This window comes from Rhyacophila brunnea, unplaced genomic scaffold (genome assembly GCF_057557595.1).
Source record: "Rhyacophila brunnea isolate RB1 unplaced genomic scaffold, BYU_Rbru_1.0 scaffold_17, whole genome shotgun sequence".
Taxonomy (NCBI): Eukaryota; Metazoa; Arthropoda; class Insecta; order Trichoptera; family Rhyacophilidae; genus Rhyacophila; species Rhyacophila brunnea.
In genome coordinates, this window is record NW_028232827.1 from 38,012,521 (window position 1) to 38,032,176 (window position 19,656).

A 19,656-nucleotide genomic window follows, 5' to 3' on the forward strand; every position below is an offset into this window, starting at 1 on the left:
GAAGCCTTATTATCCTTTATAGTTATTTTAACATTTGATGACTGCATAAAGTATTTTTGTTACATAAAATAGTATTCTTTTAAACCTCTCGCTCTAATGTTTTAGAATATAGTCATATTTCGGTATATAACTGTGCAGTGGTGTTAAGATTTTTTACATTTATTAATTTTTAAACGCATTTATAAAACCATTAGTATAATTTATTACGAGATAATTTTTGTAAAATATTCACGATAAAAAATTATATTGATAATCTCTGTGATCCCAAATTTGACAAGAATTAGGCATTTTATTATTCAAAAAATGGGCAAGATTAACACATCTGAAGATGATTCTAAATATATTTAATATAAGCTATGTCTTTGACCATTCAAGTGTGATAAACATCTTATAAATAATGATTGCTTTATAATAATTATTGACCTAAGAATAAGGTAGTGTTTTTTTGAAATACGCCATTTCTTTTGGCATTTCCCAGTAGTTAAGCTACAACATACGGCCGTAGCCATAAATTGACAAACTATAATTAAAGTAGAGAGTAAAATTATGTTAACGCGCGTGTTTGAACATGTACCTAACCGATTTATTTTTTATTTTTTTTTAAACGGTACATGTTCAAACACGTGCGTCAATATCATTTTACTCCCTACTTCAATTATAGTTTGTCACTTTATGGCTACGGCCGTATGTTGTAGCTTAACCACTGGGGAATGACAAAAGAAATGGCGTATTTCAAAAAAACACTACCTTATTCTTAGGTCAATATATATTATAAAGCAATCATTATTCATAAGATGTTTATCACACTTGAATGGTAAAAGACATAGCTTATAATACGTATCTTTAAAATCATCTTCAAATGTGTTAATCTTGCCAATTTTTTTAATAATAAAATGCCTAATTCTTGTCAAATTTGGGATCACAGAGATTATCAATATAATTTTTTATCGTGAATATTTTACAAAAATTATCTCGTAATAAATTATACTAATGGTTTTATAAATGCGTTTAAAAATTAATAAATGTAAAAAATCTTAACACCACTGCACAGTTATGTACCGAAATATGACTATATTCTAAAACATTAGAGCGAGAGGTTTAAAAGAATACTATTTTATGTAACAAAAATACTTTATGCAGTCATCAAATGTTTAAAATAACTATAAAGAATAATAAGGCTTCAAAATTATATAAATAGATTATCTACAACGTTTAAGGAGTGTCCAGGATCATGGTTTGAAAATACGATAAAAACTCAATTTTGACCTACGACGATAACGTGGGCCGTTAATCTGCAAACCGGCTAATTCCACTTGGGCAAATTGTTCAGGAAGGTGAAAAAACTTGATATTTTAACTATCGAGCAGAATTTAACAATTCGAAAAATACACAAAAAGCTGCACTATATTTTAGCTTTCCTTTAATATAAAAGATCGGGGTTGTTCCATTTACGATATTGGAAATTTGGCACCTGCAGTTGGCTGTTTTGTGTGAAGAACGATAACGAATTTATTTGTAGGTTTAGGAATTTGAAATTTTGTGAGCATAGAAAAAGGCCATCAAAATCTCATTATTGGTCAAAAGTGCAGTTTGCAAATCAAGCAGTCGTGTAGCAATTTATTGCTATAACATATTAGATTACATAGCAGGTTTTCGTAGTTATTTTGTAGTATTAATAATTGTTGGATGTTAATAAATTTTGTCACTGTCATTTATATCCAGTGATTTTTTGATTCAGTTGTAAGAAAACTGGGCCCATTTATCGGAAAAATGTTAATACTAAAAGTATATTAGTCTATGGTTAATACAATGACAGAATTGCAGACTAGTTCTAAAACAGTGTCATGATAAAACTAATGCAGATTGGTTTTCCCGTTCACTGGAAAGATTTAGTTAAGTCTTTTAAACTTAAGGGAAGGCAGAGTGTGTGAAAATCAATGTCAGCGATCGGCACAAGATAATAGGGGGTAGATTTTCTAGCTTTGACTGAAGGGCACTCATCACTCTTGCCTATGGTCAGATCAGGCCTAATACATAATCAGATTATTTGATACCTTCCCCGGATTGGAACATTTAAATGATTAGAATATCTTCTGTGTAGTCTTTTCATAATTTTTAAATAATATATTGTATCGATGAATAAAATATATCTAGGTACAGTAAAAACACAACAATGGTTCGGTTCGTGGATTGTATGCGTATACTGTTGTCAGGTTTAGAAGCGTTAACATCCGCATGCACATCAACCGAATCATTGTTTTGTTTTTACTGTACAAATCTATGTATTTTTTAGCTGCTCCAAATTTGTAATATTATCATTTACCCTTTAGCTGCTATGTTTTTCAAATTCCCAGTGAGAAATACTACCATTTATAATAAAATGATAAAAAAGATTGATAAAAAAAAAATGGCATTATTTATAATCACCCTATGTTGTTATTGATTGAACACATTGGCCATGGGAGACCGACCATTTTTGAGTATTTCAGCCCAAAGTTTTTATCACATCACAATAACTGTCAGTCGATGAACAATCGACACATGGACAATTTTTACAATACTAAAATATTACTTCATAATTGAATTATAATCTGTGGTAGACGTTACCATCATAAATCGTCTGGTGTTCGAATTCAGAACTAAGCTCATCACAGTATGAAAAGTTTTGAATATGTCGAACTGTTAAAGTGTGGCGCCCTCACTCAGCATACTGGTGGATGGATCTACACTATTAGATTGAATAGGTTGCCAAATTATCTAAAAACTTACAGATTGAGGATAGATGAATCTATATTCCCTGCTCAGGGACAAGCTGTTTTTATAATTTCTCACACTTCACCTGTGTAAACAAATGCCCCGTAGTATAATTCAGCCCATATCCTGAAAACGGCGTTCAGATATATTGGCAGTTTAACATTTCAGTTACGGATAAACAGCGAGCAACGCATGGTCAGTTTGTACTCTACTGCCACCTCTTGTTAGAATATCAAAGTAATATTTGGTGAGTGCATGTATAGGTGTATGCCGCGTAATTTAAACCGATCTACCAAAAAAGAGTTTTCACGATAACGCTTGTTTTCCGGATATGGGCTCAATTATTGATTGTTATATTGATTACATAACTGCTGATAACCTTAGATTATTTACTCTTGATTATGTGTCGATTCTATAATATTCAGAATAGGACACAATATTGTAAAACTTATACTAATCGCTGGCCCGCCCCCGCACATAATTGACTTTTTATTGAGTTAACTTTTAAAATGACATACCTACTGATGCCAAATATTACAATGCCTAAATCCCCACCAAAAATCTTGTAATCGACAGAGTTCGGATGATAATAATATTATGTTTGTAACTGTAAATGAGTCGAGGCCGGGCCAGGGTGCACAGCTAAACAAGCAAACAAAAAATACCGTTAATTGTTTCTGGGCAGACGAAGGACCGAGGCGATAGTAGGTAACCTACCCCCGAGCCCTTGAACGTCGCGTCTGAATATAATTTGCCACCTTTTCACGCCAGAGCGCGCGTTTACAAATGTTGCTAATAATTAATAAATTGTTACTTGTCTTAAGGCGAAGTCTTCACTGAGCCTTTTTTAAAGAGGCACCTAGCGGAAAAATACGAAGCTTGCAATTTGAGACATTTTTTTGATAATTTACAATTTCAACTGTATTAATGAATAAATATGTATCTGAAAACATTAAAAATAAAAATATTTTTTATTTTAAGTCAAAGACAAACTTACAATTGTAAAAAATGTGAATTTGTTCTATCGGTCCGCACCCTATTATTACATATATTTTATGGTCATATTTATTATTAAAATTTAGTTTATTAAGTTTTCTAAGCATCACCTAAGCGATTTTTAACAAATTCATAATTTTAATATTTTTTATATCTATTTTAAAAAACATCGATCTTTATAAAAAATATAAATGTGTATAACTTGAAATCCTTTTTATTTATATTTATAATAAAAATAATTGATTAGTCAATAGCCACGTAATAAGTCATTTTCCCAATAGCTTGGATACTAAAGATTAGATAAAATTAAGAGGAAAATTACCACTTTTACGTGATACCCAACCCATCTAGGTTGGAGATTAGAATAGGTTTTTTTATATACATAGAATGGTGTTGGCCATTGAGTCCTTCCTCCGTATCAAATACAAATGTGATCGAATGACTTCAAAGGGGGATAGACACTGCAAATACTGCACGATGAGTACAAAAATAAGTAAATTATACATCATTTTATAATATTGGGAAAGGATGTGGATTAGCAGGTATGCAAATAAAAGATTTTGGGTTGTGTCAATAATTTATTAACAGATTTTTGTTTGGGTTATCGTGTAAAATAATCATTTAGAACCTAAGCTTCTGGAAGAACCACTTGTTCTTCCCGCTCTTGTATCGCTCTTCGAACTTGACGCGGGTGGCGAAGCGCAGCTTCTTCTTCTTGACGGGGTCCTTGAGGTCCTTTGTCGTGATCTTTTGGTCTACGTGCTCCACCGTGTAGCGGGTGGGCATCAAGTGGTTATAATTCAATACCTGCAACAAGCGAGAATCCAAATCAGACAATGTTACGGTTTTACGGTCACTTGTACACTATTTAAGAAACCAAACTAAGTCAATTTCCACAGTGTCAGTAAAAACTTTACTTTGTAAGGCAGATGATGATTGATCTGCCGACAGGTTTTGACAAGACCATAACGTGTATCAAGATAGCGTTATGAGTGATTCGTGAGGATGGGTGTGCCTCACGTACCAAATTCCTGATAATAGGCTCAAATATACCCAAACATCTGGCAAAACGAGGCAATTTGATGGTTACATGTAAGACAAGCTATTTTTTTTTACCATGTTCGATCCTAAGAAAATTATATGGGACATAGTGGACTATTATAAAGTCGATTTTCTGAATGCTTGCTTATGTGACATAATTTAGATTAGTAGTGGTGATTTCCTTACGTTCAATGCCGACACCGCGTGAGTTGCGTTGATTGTTAACCTGACTGGTAGGCCGCAACGGGGTGTCAGCAATGAACGTGTTAAAATTGAAGCTATTTCATTTGATCACTTCACTTCAACTTTTTAATTCTGATTTTAAAATCCGAGTAGTTTTGAGCATGGTTCAGGTAGGTGGAAAGCATGTTACGCACCGTGTCAACTGCCTACATTTGTACGTCAAATAGTTTTCACTTTTTTTATGAGAAACCAGTGTTGCCATATTTTTATAATGCAGATTTTAATATAAAGGTGTAAAAATTATAATATTTTTATAACATTTCTCATTTTAAATCCTTCAAAACTATGATATTTTTGGCTTATTTGGATAATATTATACAATACATTTTTCGCGGAATCACTCGCTAAATGCGCATGCTAAACATGCACTGCAATGCGTTCATCTAGCGAATGAAAAAATGCCCTAATGTAGACAGGGCAATATATACCTACTTGCATACAATGAATCAATTATAGCGACCAAAAAATAGAAATGAACCAGAAACGTTTCAAATGAGATTTAGATTTTTTTTAAAAAATCCATTATTTGAGCAGTGTTATGCACTTGGAAATATTTTTAGGAAACTGAAATAATTGGCTTCAACTTTTAGGTATTACATAAACATGAAATGGGTGGTGCTCAATTCAAGCAACAATATTTGTGGTTTCCATTTTTCAAAAGTATCGATAGATGCAGATGACATTCATACATACTGTTTTTTTTAAATGTATGATTTATAAATACTATTGTCCAATTGTTGATAACAAGCAAATCATTAATATCATAATGATAATAAGGCAGATGGACAAATGAGCAAAATGTGAAACAAACATGTTTATAGGAGCAATTATATTATGCACTTGTCAGTTCATCATCATCATCAGCCTGAATCTATCCACTGCTGGATGAAGGCCTCTTCAAGTTGCTTCCACTTCTCTCGGTCCTGTGCATTGCGTTGCCACGTACTTCCGCAGAACTTTATCATTTCATCGATCCAGCGGCCTCTAGGTCTACCTTGTGGACGTTTTGTACTTCTTGGATACCACTGGATGACTAGATTTGTCCAACGATTGTCTCTTCTTCGAGCTATGTGTCCAGCCCATCTCCATTTAAGGCTTTTAATAAACTCTATTACATCTTAAACCCTTGTCTGCTTCCTTATCCACTCATTCCTCTTTTTGTCCTTTCGCGTTATGCCCAGCATGCACCTCTCCATACCACGTTGTGCTACTCTAAGTTTCTGGATCTCTCTTTTACTTAGGGTCCATGTTTCACACGCATATGTCATCACGGGAAGCACACACTGGTTGAACACTTTGCGCTTTGTCAGTTCACCAGTCATTAATTAAATTTCTTTTTAATCAATTCTTTTCTAAAAATATACTGTGCATCTGTTCCAGAGAAAACAAACTAAAAGAATTTTCTCTGACATATGAGATTAACATTACATTTACTAGGGCAAATTTGTAGTAAAATTGAATCAAAAACAATAACTTCACAGAAGAGCCAATGATTTTCAAAAACTTCTGACAGATACTGCATTCAACTCAAAATATTTCAACGAAACAATCGATTCACTGTTAGGTCAATATCTCTTTAATATTGCTCGATAATACTGAAGAGATAAAAAAAACTATGGTACCTAATGTCATCTTGGGTGTTTCGAGACCAAAACCCAACACAACCCTACCGAAGAACAACCCAAAACCTAACACAACCTACTTATTTTGGGTTACAGTAGGTTGCGTTAGGTTTTTGGTCTCAAAAGACCACAATCACAAAAACTATATGAAGTACTATAAAATCACCAAAACTATTTCTTTAGGGACGGTACGTACACAAATTTAGCATGGATATTAATCCACTTAAAGATACACCCACAATTTCAAAGATTCACTGGGTTAAAGTATTTATAAAGAGGTTATAGTAGAAAGGTAAAGTAAACATACCTTAATGAAGGGCTTGATCTTGGATCGCTTTTCAATCTTCTTCTTTCCTAACCGTTTGTGGACTTTCAATGGGTACCTGTCGATCCCCGCTACGATGGCATGTCCATACTGTTTCTCCGATGAACCATCATCGCAAGTCTTCATGACGATTGCCTTTCGTCCGGCATATCGTCCGCTCAGGACGAGCACCACCTTCCCCACTTTCATAATCTTACCCATTTTGGTTCTGCAAAATAAAATACGAATCACATTAAAACACTATATCCGACAAAATAGTACATGTCAAAAGAACTGGAAAAGTGAGGCTATGAAGTTATAACGTGACAACGGAGAGCGATTTGACAACTCGTACGAGTAATCATAATAATAACTGCGGATACGCGAAAATGTTGAAATTAAACCACTGGATACTTTGGATGGATAATTTGATCGAAGATGTGTATTTAAAAATACGTACACTTATCTATTGATTACGATTTTGACGGATTATTTTATTACAATTTTGTTTCGCACTTACGATCAACACAGCCAACCGGAAAAGGATTGAACGAGTGTGAAGTTGTAGCGGTTGAAAAAGACCGCCATATTCAAAAATTGATATCGACGTTCAGACCTGAAATAACAGATTTCAACAGTCACTCGACATAAATTCATTATTCATTCAATTATTAATGTCATAGGTATTGTTAAATGTATATTTTTGTGGCATTATTTTATTTTCGCTGACTGATAATTAACTGGCTATCGAAGTTTTATTCTAGTCGTTCATGTTTGGTAAGCTTTTTATATATTTATATGGCGACCGATATTTAAATAATATGGCCGTGTGAATATTTTCATAGAGAATACTTTTCAGTGTTTCACCAAATGTGTATGTACTAAAGAGATTGAAGAAGGAGTCCAATCTCTCTTTGGTAGGTACGAAAATTATTGAAAATTACACAAAACCCAAAGTGGTTGAACCGTGCCTTACAAAAAATGATATAGAAGATTTTTTATTATAATATACTTACATATTTTTAATAGGTATTTTCATTTCATATTTCACCATAAAAGATTTGTTTTTCGCCAAATTTAATATTTACATAAATGGGTGGTAATTTCAAAAATATTAGTACCACCTAAGTGGATTGAATATGGATGTACCATAAACTTCGTCTTCATATTATTAACATAAATAATTATTATTCCAGCTACATGATTGTTCTTTTCTTTAGTCCCCTATAATATTATTATTGTTGAGATCATAAAAACTTGCCTGGTGGCCAACTCCATTGCCAGGTGGATAGTATGGTTCCTTGAAGACATCCTGATGTTCGTAATGTCGTGTTCCATTCAGTCAACATCATAGACCATTCCATACAATGACTGTATTCTTGAAGAATCCATGATAAAAATATATATGGGACATATATAATTTTGAAAAACACTTTCTGAAAGAATATATTATTATAACCAATAGAAAAAATCTTTTTTGAAAAAAAGGAATCGAACCCCGTATCGCCCAGGTTTATCCTATATCTATCCGTGCATTACCACTATGCTACGAGGTGACATACTAATTGCAACAAATTTTAACTATTGGTCAATTTTAATACCTACTCATCAGTGCTCTTCCAAATCAAGCTACCTTGTAGGAAATGGGCCGCAGAAGATTGAATACATGTCATGATTTGGTCATTTTATTTCAGCCAATAAGACATCTCTTAGGTCAGGCAGAACTGACTAAAATCCACCGCACACGTGCCCTATACCATACAGGTCACTCTCCCCACGTCTGTCTTTAAATTGCTCGTAACATCAGGCTTACCTATATTATCTATGCACCAGGCACGTTATCTGGAATGTGATACACTATTATAATAATTAGTCATTGATGGCATGACCACTTGCAAAATGGCCAAAGGTGTTGAAGAAAACCTTCATCTAATCAATCCTAATTCAATATCTTTGTAAATGACTGACCTACAGGCAACTCCCGACTGTGGTTTCGTAAGTACTGCGTGTTGAACATGTCACGTAAGCCTCCGCCAAACATATTCCAAGCCGAATTCTGTGGGCTCCCTGCCTAACTAAAACGCAATAGTTATTTCGTGTGATTTAATGTTACCGAAATATGGTTAAAATTGAGCCCCTTTCTGGAAAAGTTGTTATTCCAAGTCATTTTGAGATAATTGCAATTAATCACAATGCACTAGTTCTTAATTCATGTGATTGCGCATCACTGGTCCATTACTTCGAGTGATATCTATTGTCGAGATTAAACGAAGGACACAAAAGTAAATAATGTCATCCGACATTTGTTCAAACAAAGATACAGGCTACCAATTTTCCCAAAAAATGGTGTCTTGTTTTTCCTTTTTATATTTATTCAATATGAATGATGTTTTCTATTATTTCATCCAAATTGGTTAGATAAAAATTAGAAACCTAATTTTTTTCGAAAATTGGTTGCCTCCTATTATTTACTCCTGAGCTCTTCAAATGATTTTTGGTTGATATGTTGACAAATTGTATGGCACTTCACTTGAAATCATTTACCGAACACAAATCCGGGTCAACTTAGCAAATAGGGCATGATATTAGAGCAAATTGATGGAGCTTGAAGGCATTGCCTCCATGTTTGGTTAATAAAAGAGATGTTTATTAGTATGGTTATATCAGGAATGTTTAACTTTAAACAGGCTGTGATCTTACTATCTTGTATAAAAACTGGCGGTGATCTACCACTTATTATTGTTGTTATTCTTCAATTTAAACAAACGTATTGTATTCGGCTGAGGACACTGAAGCATTACAAATTAAACATTTATCTTTCACCATCATAAAGTTTTGTTCTTCCTTTGGGCATTCATCGTCAACCTATTATCCTACTGTACAAAGAACCTAATGAGATTAAAAGAAACAAAAGCGCGGGTATTCACATCTTCTTTTTCTCCTACTCTTGCAACAGTTTGTAGTTGCATTGAATCTGTATGTGGAAGGCTGTTAGTGTGGACACATGGGTGAAATAAATAATCACTCTTCAGAAAGTTTTATTTTATTGGTGAATGTAACTCGTTTAAATCATCAAATTTATTTAACGGACTGCTTCGTTAAGTACCTTTATCGGCAGCCGCCCAAAACATTCCTGTAATAATATATAGACTTTAAACATTAAAATAAAAAATATATTATTTATTTATCAGGGATATTGTTACAACTATACATGTATTTATTACTAGTCGTACATCGTAGTAAACATGCATCAAAAACTGTGAGAATATATATATACAATATACAATAGGGCATTCGTACTTGAGGTAATTTAGGTTCTCGCGTTGTTAGTTCAATTCGACCAAACGATAATTAATTCAATTTTCAATCCACAGTTTAAATTTTATTCGATAGCATGAATTTCATCCGCCCGATCGATGAAAACGAGCAAATTTCATCCGAACGAAAGGGTTATATCAACATCACCGCTGCCTAAATTACTTCAAATTTTATTTTGTAATCTTCACTATCATATATTTACACACGAAAAGTCAATCAAACCAATCAATATAATAAATAAACAAACTGTTCACTATATATATAATATATAACTTCAACATGTTCATTAAATGAAAACTTTGAAAAATGTTTATTTATGGCGTTTTTTTGAACGGTCTTAATTATATGTATATAACTTCATAATGATATGTTACAAAGTCACTAGTATTCTGTACATTTTATCATTATATGAAAAAAAACTCTTTTAGACCAAATCCAATTTTTAATCGAAATACATTTATACAAAATAGCTAAACCGAAAACACTCTACATATATTTTACAATATAAAAATAATATGCTTTATGTTATATCTGGAGAAAGGTTGCAAACACAGACATTGATAATTTAGATGATTAATGACTTTTATGTAACAAAACAACGGTGTATGAAATACAAACAAATGTGCTTATAATAAAACTCTCATGTAAAAATAATGATTTGTTCCAAGATCCTCGCGGATGGTTTGCGAACATTTGGCGAAGTGTTAATGTACATTTTGGGCTGTCTATACAGATTTAATTGTTTGTGCCAGTGGCGTAGCTACCTCAAGAGTACGCAAAACATTGGAGCCCAGTCGGTCTTTAAATACACTCTGATAAATACTTTTTATATTACATAATATTAAGCAAAGGTGAAAAATAAAATGCACAATAAACTGAATCAGTTAAATTGTGTCACAAGCAATAATTCTTTAAGTATAAGCTTGGAAACTTATTATAAATTATATCAGAGACAATTCCTATTGTCGGCTTATTATTTTGATCAAAAATTATTCCAACATGTTATTTATATAATTTTAACACAGAGGCTCAGTATTTATAACTACCCCACTGGTTTATAGTGCCCCAACGCTTACCGACGGTTGGAAATGATCAGGGATCATTTTATCCCATACGTCGCCAACATAACAAATGCCATAACCATAAGTAATTTGGTGAAATGTCAATGCTACAATGTCAAATTAACGTGTTTTAAATGCTTGGGCTAAAATATTAGCTACCGGTTACCTTTCTTGCCCGTGTGCACAAAGCGTGTTAAATTGGCACAACTGCAGCGGAAACATATCTGTGTGCAAAAGGAAAAGGGTGATAAGTCTAAATGAGAAAATGCCAAATTAATCATAATGCACATATTATAATATATATATTATAATATATATATAATATAAAAGACCCAGTGAATTTCAAATAGAAATATAGAAGTTCCCATACAAAGTTGCCAAATATTCATTCTTCTTTCAGCTCTCATCAAAAGGGATAACTTTAAACATATGACCAAAGATGTTAAAAACCTCATTCTAAAGAGATGGAGCGTAAACGTATGAAATCGAACCAAAAAAATAAAAACCTCTGGTCTACTGATTAAGTTAGCTACATGTGACTTTGCATTGCTAGTTCATTTGAAGACAACTTACACTTCTACTATGAATTTCCACTATAATTATTTTAAATTCACCCAATTGATTATATACACGATTCTATGTGCAGATACTGCTAAAATAAACCTTGAATACTTAAATACATAGAATGGGAAGTGTATAATTCGATTTCAATTTGACATTCCTCACATCTCAGATATTGCAGGGTCAAAACAGACATCTGAATATAAAATTAAGCTATAAATAGCTGTGGAAAGATACTCCCTTCTCAATTTTACGTAGGCAACCTAATTAAACAAAGCAACAGTCTTCAAACCAGAACACAGGCCGTAATTTTGTTTTCGGGGCTGTCAATAGAAGAGAACTTGTTACCGATACAACCTCACACCTAATACGAAAAGCATATAAGACGCCTTCTTTCTATCTAGAGTGCAAATTCTTTGCTTATCGTAACTTTTCTTTCGCACACAGATATAGTCCTATTTAATCTCAAAATTGCCAATGTCAAAAAATTGTGTTTGCGGACCGTGAAGGATTCATTAAAAAAAAAATGATTTAATAATATTCACACATGTGTAGTATCTTTATTAATTCCAGTAACAATATTTATCATGTATTACAATGTATGAGATTTCTTATTAAAAAATTTATTGGCACTGAAATATTTTCAGTCGTTATTAATTTCTCAGTTGATTTTTTTTTTAAATTCCGCGGACTGAATGAAAAATGTGAACACGTCCGGTAATAATATATAATCAACTGACAAAATAAAAACTATAACATTGTTTTTCATTAAAAAACATAAACAACAAAACAACCCATGAACTGTTATATCATTATCGTGGAAGAAGTGTTTGAGATATTATCTTTTACAAATACTATTTATACATATTTACAAAATTCTCATTCGAATCCGACCGTTTTATTAATGCACCCTTGATGTGAATGTGGAAATAAAATTAATTAAATTAAATTATTATTATTTATAAAAACTTCCAAAGTTTTCTTAGTGTCAATAGTTGTCTTTAATAAAAAAAACGTAATCCTAATACCACAGCTGGAAAACCAGGATTTTGTTATGGATATAATTTTACGTCATTATAAAATAGTATGTAATAGTAGGAACCGTAAAGATTATCGACAATCCCAAATAAATTCCATAAAACGAGACATATATACCTTTAAAACTATTCTTTCTTTCTGACAAATGACGCTACGACAAAGTTTATCTTACATTGTACAAGAAAAATTGTCGCTTATGTACATCCTGAGTACACCTAGAGTACCAAAGAGAGCTCACTATCTGATCGGGAATAGCAGCGTGACATTCAACTCGATGTGGAATTCTGTGACACATGCTTGCACTCGGTTGAAACAAAATACCGCATGCTTGCATTCTGACAGTGCTGCTTTACAGTAGTGAATCATGGCACCTTATGAAGGTGAAGGTTCACACAGCAATCATATACTGAAACGTGGCTCGGTTGCACGCGAAAGAATCCTCAAGATAATTTCAATCTGGCGTGCCTATTCTTCAAACCAAACTGATTCCGGCGTCTTGAAAAGTCGTTAAATATCATCCGCAGGGTGTATACAGTGGAAGTACAGAATGCTAGCACGTCCTGGGAAGATGCAAAAAAACTGGCAAGCGACAATGATTTTTGTGACATCGATATACTTCAACTGAGGAGCGGGCATGGATCAGGGAGTAAACAAAAAGAACATATAAAATATACCAGTCCATCTTATTTAACTAATTTTAGTTGGGATGCCGATAAATATTCCTCGGTACCAAATTACATAATATTATTGTTTCAAAGGTTTATTACAATATTCGCCTGCATAATTTTTTTTTTCTTAGTAAGCTTTCAAATCATGCTACGCTATAAGGAGCAGAATTAAGACTGATACTATTCCCAAACTTTCAGTCGGTATCATTCAATCGGCAATTTTACTTTGATGCGGAAAACCATACAATTTATTGTAGCTTGCACACCATATATAGGTAAAGATGAACTTGAAACATACCACAGTAAAAACTTCCATATTTTGAGATAGAATACATCATTGAAATCAGTACCATGGAATTGGAATGTTACGAAATCAGTAGCAATTCTTAACAGATATAACTCACCAACTAATTAGCCAATAGTAACGAGTGATATCACGTTGGAAAATTAAAGATCCAAAGAAATTATCAAGATTCAGCGGTCATGCACATAAAGTGAGGGGTTACAGCCGTTAAAAGGGTACAAAGTGGTAATTATGTCATATATACAATCAAAAATAGTTGCCCTTTATATAATACTTCTTTTACTTAAGGTCTCTACTCCACAAAATTTAACAATGCTGATTTTGTAACTTTTGCAACAAATAAATGCATTGACTGAACGTATCCGTTGTTCCATTTCTCAACCACTTAACTCCAAAATGTATTCTACGTTCAAACATACGCCTGCCTCCACAGTATCGGCTTCTGATAATTTTTTACATCTAATATTACCTTATAGCGAAGGGGGATTCCAAAGCTTATTAGTTTTATGTTCTCCCTTACGAAACAATAATTAATCAGTCATAATATTATGATGAGGTATGAAATTATTAATCGCTATCAGACGTATTAATTATTTAAAAAAAGTCAAAAGTCTTATTTAATAAAGTTAGCGATGGGTTATTTTTGAGTCAAAATTTTATCTAAACAATACAAAATTGACAATAACAAATGAAAGAATGATAAATATCGACATTAACATCTGATATTTTTGTGATTCTTCCGAAAAAGTTGTTATATTACAATAGAAGTTGGCAACCGAGTAATAAATAATTTTTAAAGAAATGAAATCCATCATGTCAAAACATGGTGCGGAAGCTGTACATCATACGACTAGATGATATAAAGAGATGCAGGAAGATTTCATCTTTTATCCGTCACAGTAGATAACCAAAGTTGCCATCTTCTATCTATTAAAATAATCTAAATTTATCATTGCTTCATTCTTTTTCAAATAAAATTAAGTTATGTACCTAGTTAATGATTTTATATAATAATTTAATTTTGCATTTTATAATTTGAAATTTTAGCAAAGCATACCGGGTGAAGCATTCCTTTCACTGACATATCGATACAATTCATAATAATGAATTTTTCACCTGATAATAAATCAGATTTATTTAGCCATTTTGATTATTTTGAATTGTATGAGTGTTGGGAATACTTGTACCATAGTAATTACAAACAGTGTCATGCAAAAATATTTTTTTATGTCATTCTCCTACTGAAAATTTCAACATCTTCATTTCTAACATTTATTGAATATTATGCATGAAAAATATATTTATGTGTCAGGTATTATATACTGCGGCTTAAATATAAAATCTCAGCCAGAGACGCATAGAATATTGAGTTATATCGAAACAATATCATAACGACACGCATACATCAAAATATAATGAAGGCTGCGAAAGTCACAAGTATTCAGGCAACAGATTTCCCAATGATTGTTAAAATATTTAAAAAAATAAACGGCACAATATAAATTGAACAATAATTATGAATCAATAGTTGATAATAATATTAGCTTTAGTTGACAATAATTTAAACGTTGCCAAAGTAGTGCCTAACTGAATCAAATAGCCCATTGTAGAAACAATATACCTACCTAGTAAGGTATACTGGATTAATATATTTATTTTATTGAAATGGAAATAAATTGTGTGTATACAAAAGTAAATGTCAATATTATTGACAAAAGATTTAGATGTATTTAATACCGCTAGTCGTTAGTGATTGCGTATTTAATCGATATTATAAAAATTTCAAATGCTCGTAATTTTTTCGGTTGTCGCTTGCGTGAATACTCGTAAGTCACGAATGACAGATGTGACCTGTCTTTAGTCCCATGCGCATGATCATACGTACACTTTTTTTTTTCATCATCTGATAAACAGCAAAACAGTATTCAGCGATTCGAAACATTACTGAATTATTGAATTAATATTTTGATTGTAGATAGTTGCCAGTGTCGAAAATTTTTTTTGGCACTTTAATCATTAGTTATTGCACAACACCGTTTGTAATATTTTGCTTACGTGAATTTGGATAAACAATATTGGATAACTTAACGGAATATATTATTATGCATATGAGATGGCCGGGTAAATTCTCTATTTTTTATTAATCATTGTTACAATCGTCAGTTTTAAAAATAACAAACTTGCATGTTTTGACTAGATAGATTATGGACAATGTTTTTTTTTTTTAAATTTCTATAATCATAAATACGCTTATTAGGGCAACAAACTGTCTCGAGAAAATCCTTCTCTCACGAGAAAGAATTGAGTAAAAAACAATACATATTAATAACATAATAATAATATAACTAAAAGTTTATTTGCACTGTACCATTTTGATAACGAAACATAAAAAATAAAATATATATTCGATACAATAGTTTTTGTTTTTAACATATTTTTATCGTATGTGAACATTGTTTTGATCGAAGGGGATTGAAAATACTTGCAGACCTCCACTGTTATTTAATTAATTAAAAAACAAAAAATAATATAATGTCAGAGGTCTACGAGGGTTAATAGTTTTTTTATAAACGGAATGTTATTAGCAAGTCCACGAGTTTACATTATCAATTCACAGTATATATAAAAAGTGTTTAAAAAAACCTAGAGATGGATCACACGACAGTATTAATATATTATAATGCAGTATTAACTAAAGAATAGCAAAATAATACAACTATTTAAACGTAACATTATGCATTCACTCGATTGGCTGCCATTTTCCTACACAAGTTCTTGCATCCATACGTCATCTATAAAAGTACAGCTGACTATTTAGCTTAAACGTAAACTGGTACACGATAATTTATTTGGATCAGCGGCCCTCTGACTGTCGCATTATTGTTTGGTCAATATCTTCTCTATGAGACATTTTGAGCACATCAATACTTAACTGGTTTAGAAAACTTTTACAACAAAGTTTTGATTTTTATCAACCGGGCTACGAATCGCTTCGACCCGCCGTATCAGTCTACAAATGAAATGATGCGGTGCTTAACACGCCCAATGGATTTTTACATCCATTTTGAAAGTTCAAAAAACTCTATTGCAGAATAACAGTAAAGTTAACCGACAATGCCATTGAGATTGGTGCTATTCCTAGTCTGCTTGTTGTTAAACAAATGGTTAAAATTAATCTGCTTTCGGAGGTAGTAAGGATATGGTGATCTTCCAAATAAAACGATCGTCGCGATGGGGTTAGCGGGATTTGTCGAAGATTTATTAAGTCACAAGATTAGTTTGAAATGTCACTTATAAAAAAATAGAATAAAATTCTCAAACAAACGTTTTGATCGTCGTAAAGGGGCTGTTCGTAGATTTCTTTTAAGTCTGAAATTGGTATTTCCACACTCGGGGAAGTCCGGTTTTCCGTCGACGAATAAGATTCAGAGAAAAGCCGAACGGAGGGGCGCGAAGAACGACATCTCGGACGAGAGTCGTAGAGTTTTATACAAAAATACAACAATTAATTAATATCTTTACAAATCTAGATGAAAAAAATCCTCGTACTCTATATTTACACAACAATTCACGCGGACATTCTCAGCGCACTCGGATCACATCACTTCACCGTCTTTCTTCTCGGTTTGCTCGGTCAACCCGCGGGGGTCGCCGAGCGACACGACACGACACTCTCACACGGATCGGAGTCTTCCGTCAGCGGTCGGCTCGCTGCTCCCTCGCGTCGACTCGCCGTTCGGGGGAGAGGAGGGAGGGGGCGGGGGATGGTGGGCGGCACGCCTAGTGCCGGGGCCAGCCCTATACGGATATCTCGTAGTTCATGTCGTAGACGGAGGCCCTCTCCGGAGGAGCGGGGGCTGCGGGGGGCGAGCCTCCCGACAGAGAGTCTGACACCTCCAGCGCCCGCACGAAGCTCATGGGGCGGGGATGGCGTGCCGGCAGCGGGGGATGAGGCGGATGTTGGGGCGCCCTCTGCTGCTGCGGGGGTGCCCGGCGGCGGGGAGCGTGCGGGGATGGCTGCGGGGGCAGGACGGGCACACCCCCGCGCAGCGCGGGGTGGTAGGCGGGCGGCTGGGGGCGCGGCGCGGGTGAGGCGGGGTACACATCGCGCGCAGAGGGCGGCGGCTGGCCGGGGCTGGTGTCTTTCCAGAGGTATACTCCGCGCTGCGGGCTGCCCGCCAGCTCCCGGATGTTGTCGCTGGTGTTGTTGGCGCGGGGGCGGGCGAGATCGGCGCGGAGTAACTCCCCCTCGGAGAGGAAGCGGCGCTGCGGACTGGCGTGGGCGCGCCCCCCATCCGCCGCGTCTCCCGCCCCCTCCGACGACACCCCGATGAAGTCGGGCCGGCGAGGCTGCGTGGGCGTCCCGGGATTCGATCTGCGTCATACGGGGGGCCATTCAATTATCTCATTTCTACCGACCTCCACTTAAACGTACCCGCCGGAGAGGGGCTCTCCGGGCCCCGCGGGAGTCGCCCTCGGGGCCGTGTTCCGACCGGAAAGCCTACAAAACAGTCGTTTTTGCCACACTTGAAAGAAAAAACAAAAGCAAAATAAGGCGTTTGCGAGAGATCTTCTACTCAAAATGCAGCAAAGTGATGAATGTCAACAACATTTACGATGATGGTTGATCAAAAATACATGTGATGAAAATGATGCATCTGTGCCAAAGAAAACCAACACTTGTCAAATTACCTACAAACGCAAAACTGAAAGTAATACCTCTAACGAATGAACTATCTAATAGGTATAATATGTATTATCATTTAAACACGGACATCTCTTGCTCATGTCACCTCTCTCATCAAATCAACACAATATCAAAATCAAAGCGTTTTTAAGATACTTTATAAAGATTATATTCCGACAGAGGTGACAATTTATTTTCAAATAAAAAACTAAATAATACAACTACCGGTCAAAATTGTAAGGGCCAGATGCAAAGATTCCCACGTTATAACCGACCATCAACTCGTTGCACACAGCTTAACGAAACTAGATACATAAAACGGCAACATTGCCTTTTGCGATTGAGTGCTATTTTTTAAATACCTATTTCCTACATAAAAAGAATAATTATAAATTTACAGTCAATATAAACTGTAAATAGAGAATGTAACAGTTGCTTTAATTGAACAAATGCACATATAGCGGATACAGTGTCCCTTGTATTCAGAGCTACATTTATTTGAACTGAAACACTACGTCAAATACAATGTATATAATGCATGCTTATAAAAAAATTCAAACTGCCGGTTTGGCCAGGTTGAATAATATAATAAATTATTACACTGATAGTCTTCCGCATTTGTGTACATAATTGGTAAATAGTATCAATATTATATTTACTTAATTTCTGTCAACGAAATTTATGTAATTTCGCAGCCGTCACTTGTGTTTTCAATTTCTCAATACATCTGCCAAACACACTCGGCGTGTGGCACATGATGCCACTCGAGTATGACTATGCATCTGGCCCTAATATTTCAAACAGCGACAACGCTCCGTTACCAAATGAATACACTACGCCGTCAGCCAGTAACAAGATGGAGGTTCTGAGATGATTTTGATGAGTCATGGAAGGAGTCAGCCGGAGATCGGTCAGCCAAAGCGAATTACCGGTAGCCGCAGCCCGCACACAGAGATAGCATACTCCATATTTGATATCAAGTATTACCATTTCGAGAGATGGCTGAATGGATTTTGTTATGTCCACCTATCGCCGGACAGCCAAAAAAGCACAAACAAA

The 19,656-nt window shown here is 34.5% G+C and overlaps 2 protein-coding genes across 3 annotated transcripts in view; both read right to left on the reverse strand.

Moving 5' to 3' along the window:
• Nucleotides 1–4,315: 4,315 nt before the first annotated feature.
• On the reverse strand, nucleotides 4,316–7,518 carry RpL27 (ribosomal protein L27). 2 transcript variants are annotated; one of them, XM_085944260.1, is made up of 3 exons: nucleotides 7,481–7,518; nucleotides 6,964–7,189; nucleotides 4,316–4,557 (listed from the first exon to the last, which is right to left on the reverse strand). In XM_085944260.1, exons 2-3 carry the CDS (start codon nucleotides 7,180–7,182, stop codon nucleotides 4,372–4,374), a joined length of 405 nt encoding a protein of 134 aa, XP_085800386.1. In that variant the 5' UTR covers nucleotides 7,183–7,189; nucleotides 7,481–7,518; the 3' UTR covers nucleotides 4,316–4,371. The 2 variants fall into 2 exon arrangements, with proteins under 2 accessions (XP_085800386.1, XP_085800387.1); XM_085944261.1 differs by having other exon boundaries at nucleotides 7,421–7,504.
• Nucleotides 7,519–16,142: 8,624 nt separating this feature from the next.
• The window catches only part of Zdhhc8 (zinc finger DHHC-type containing 8), a 28,134-nt gene continuing 24,620 nt past the window's right edge, over nucleotides 16,143–19,656 (reverse strand). Inside the window, exon 9 of the mRNA XM_085944448.1 lies at nucleotides 16,143–18,285. Within this exon, the coding sequence (XP_085800574.1) occupies nucleotides 17,709–18,285 (577 nt within the window). The 3' untranslated portion in view covers nucleotides 16,143–17,708. The remainder of the gene's footprint in view (nucleotides 18,286–19,656) is intronic.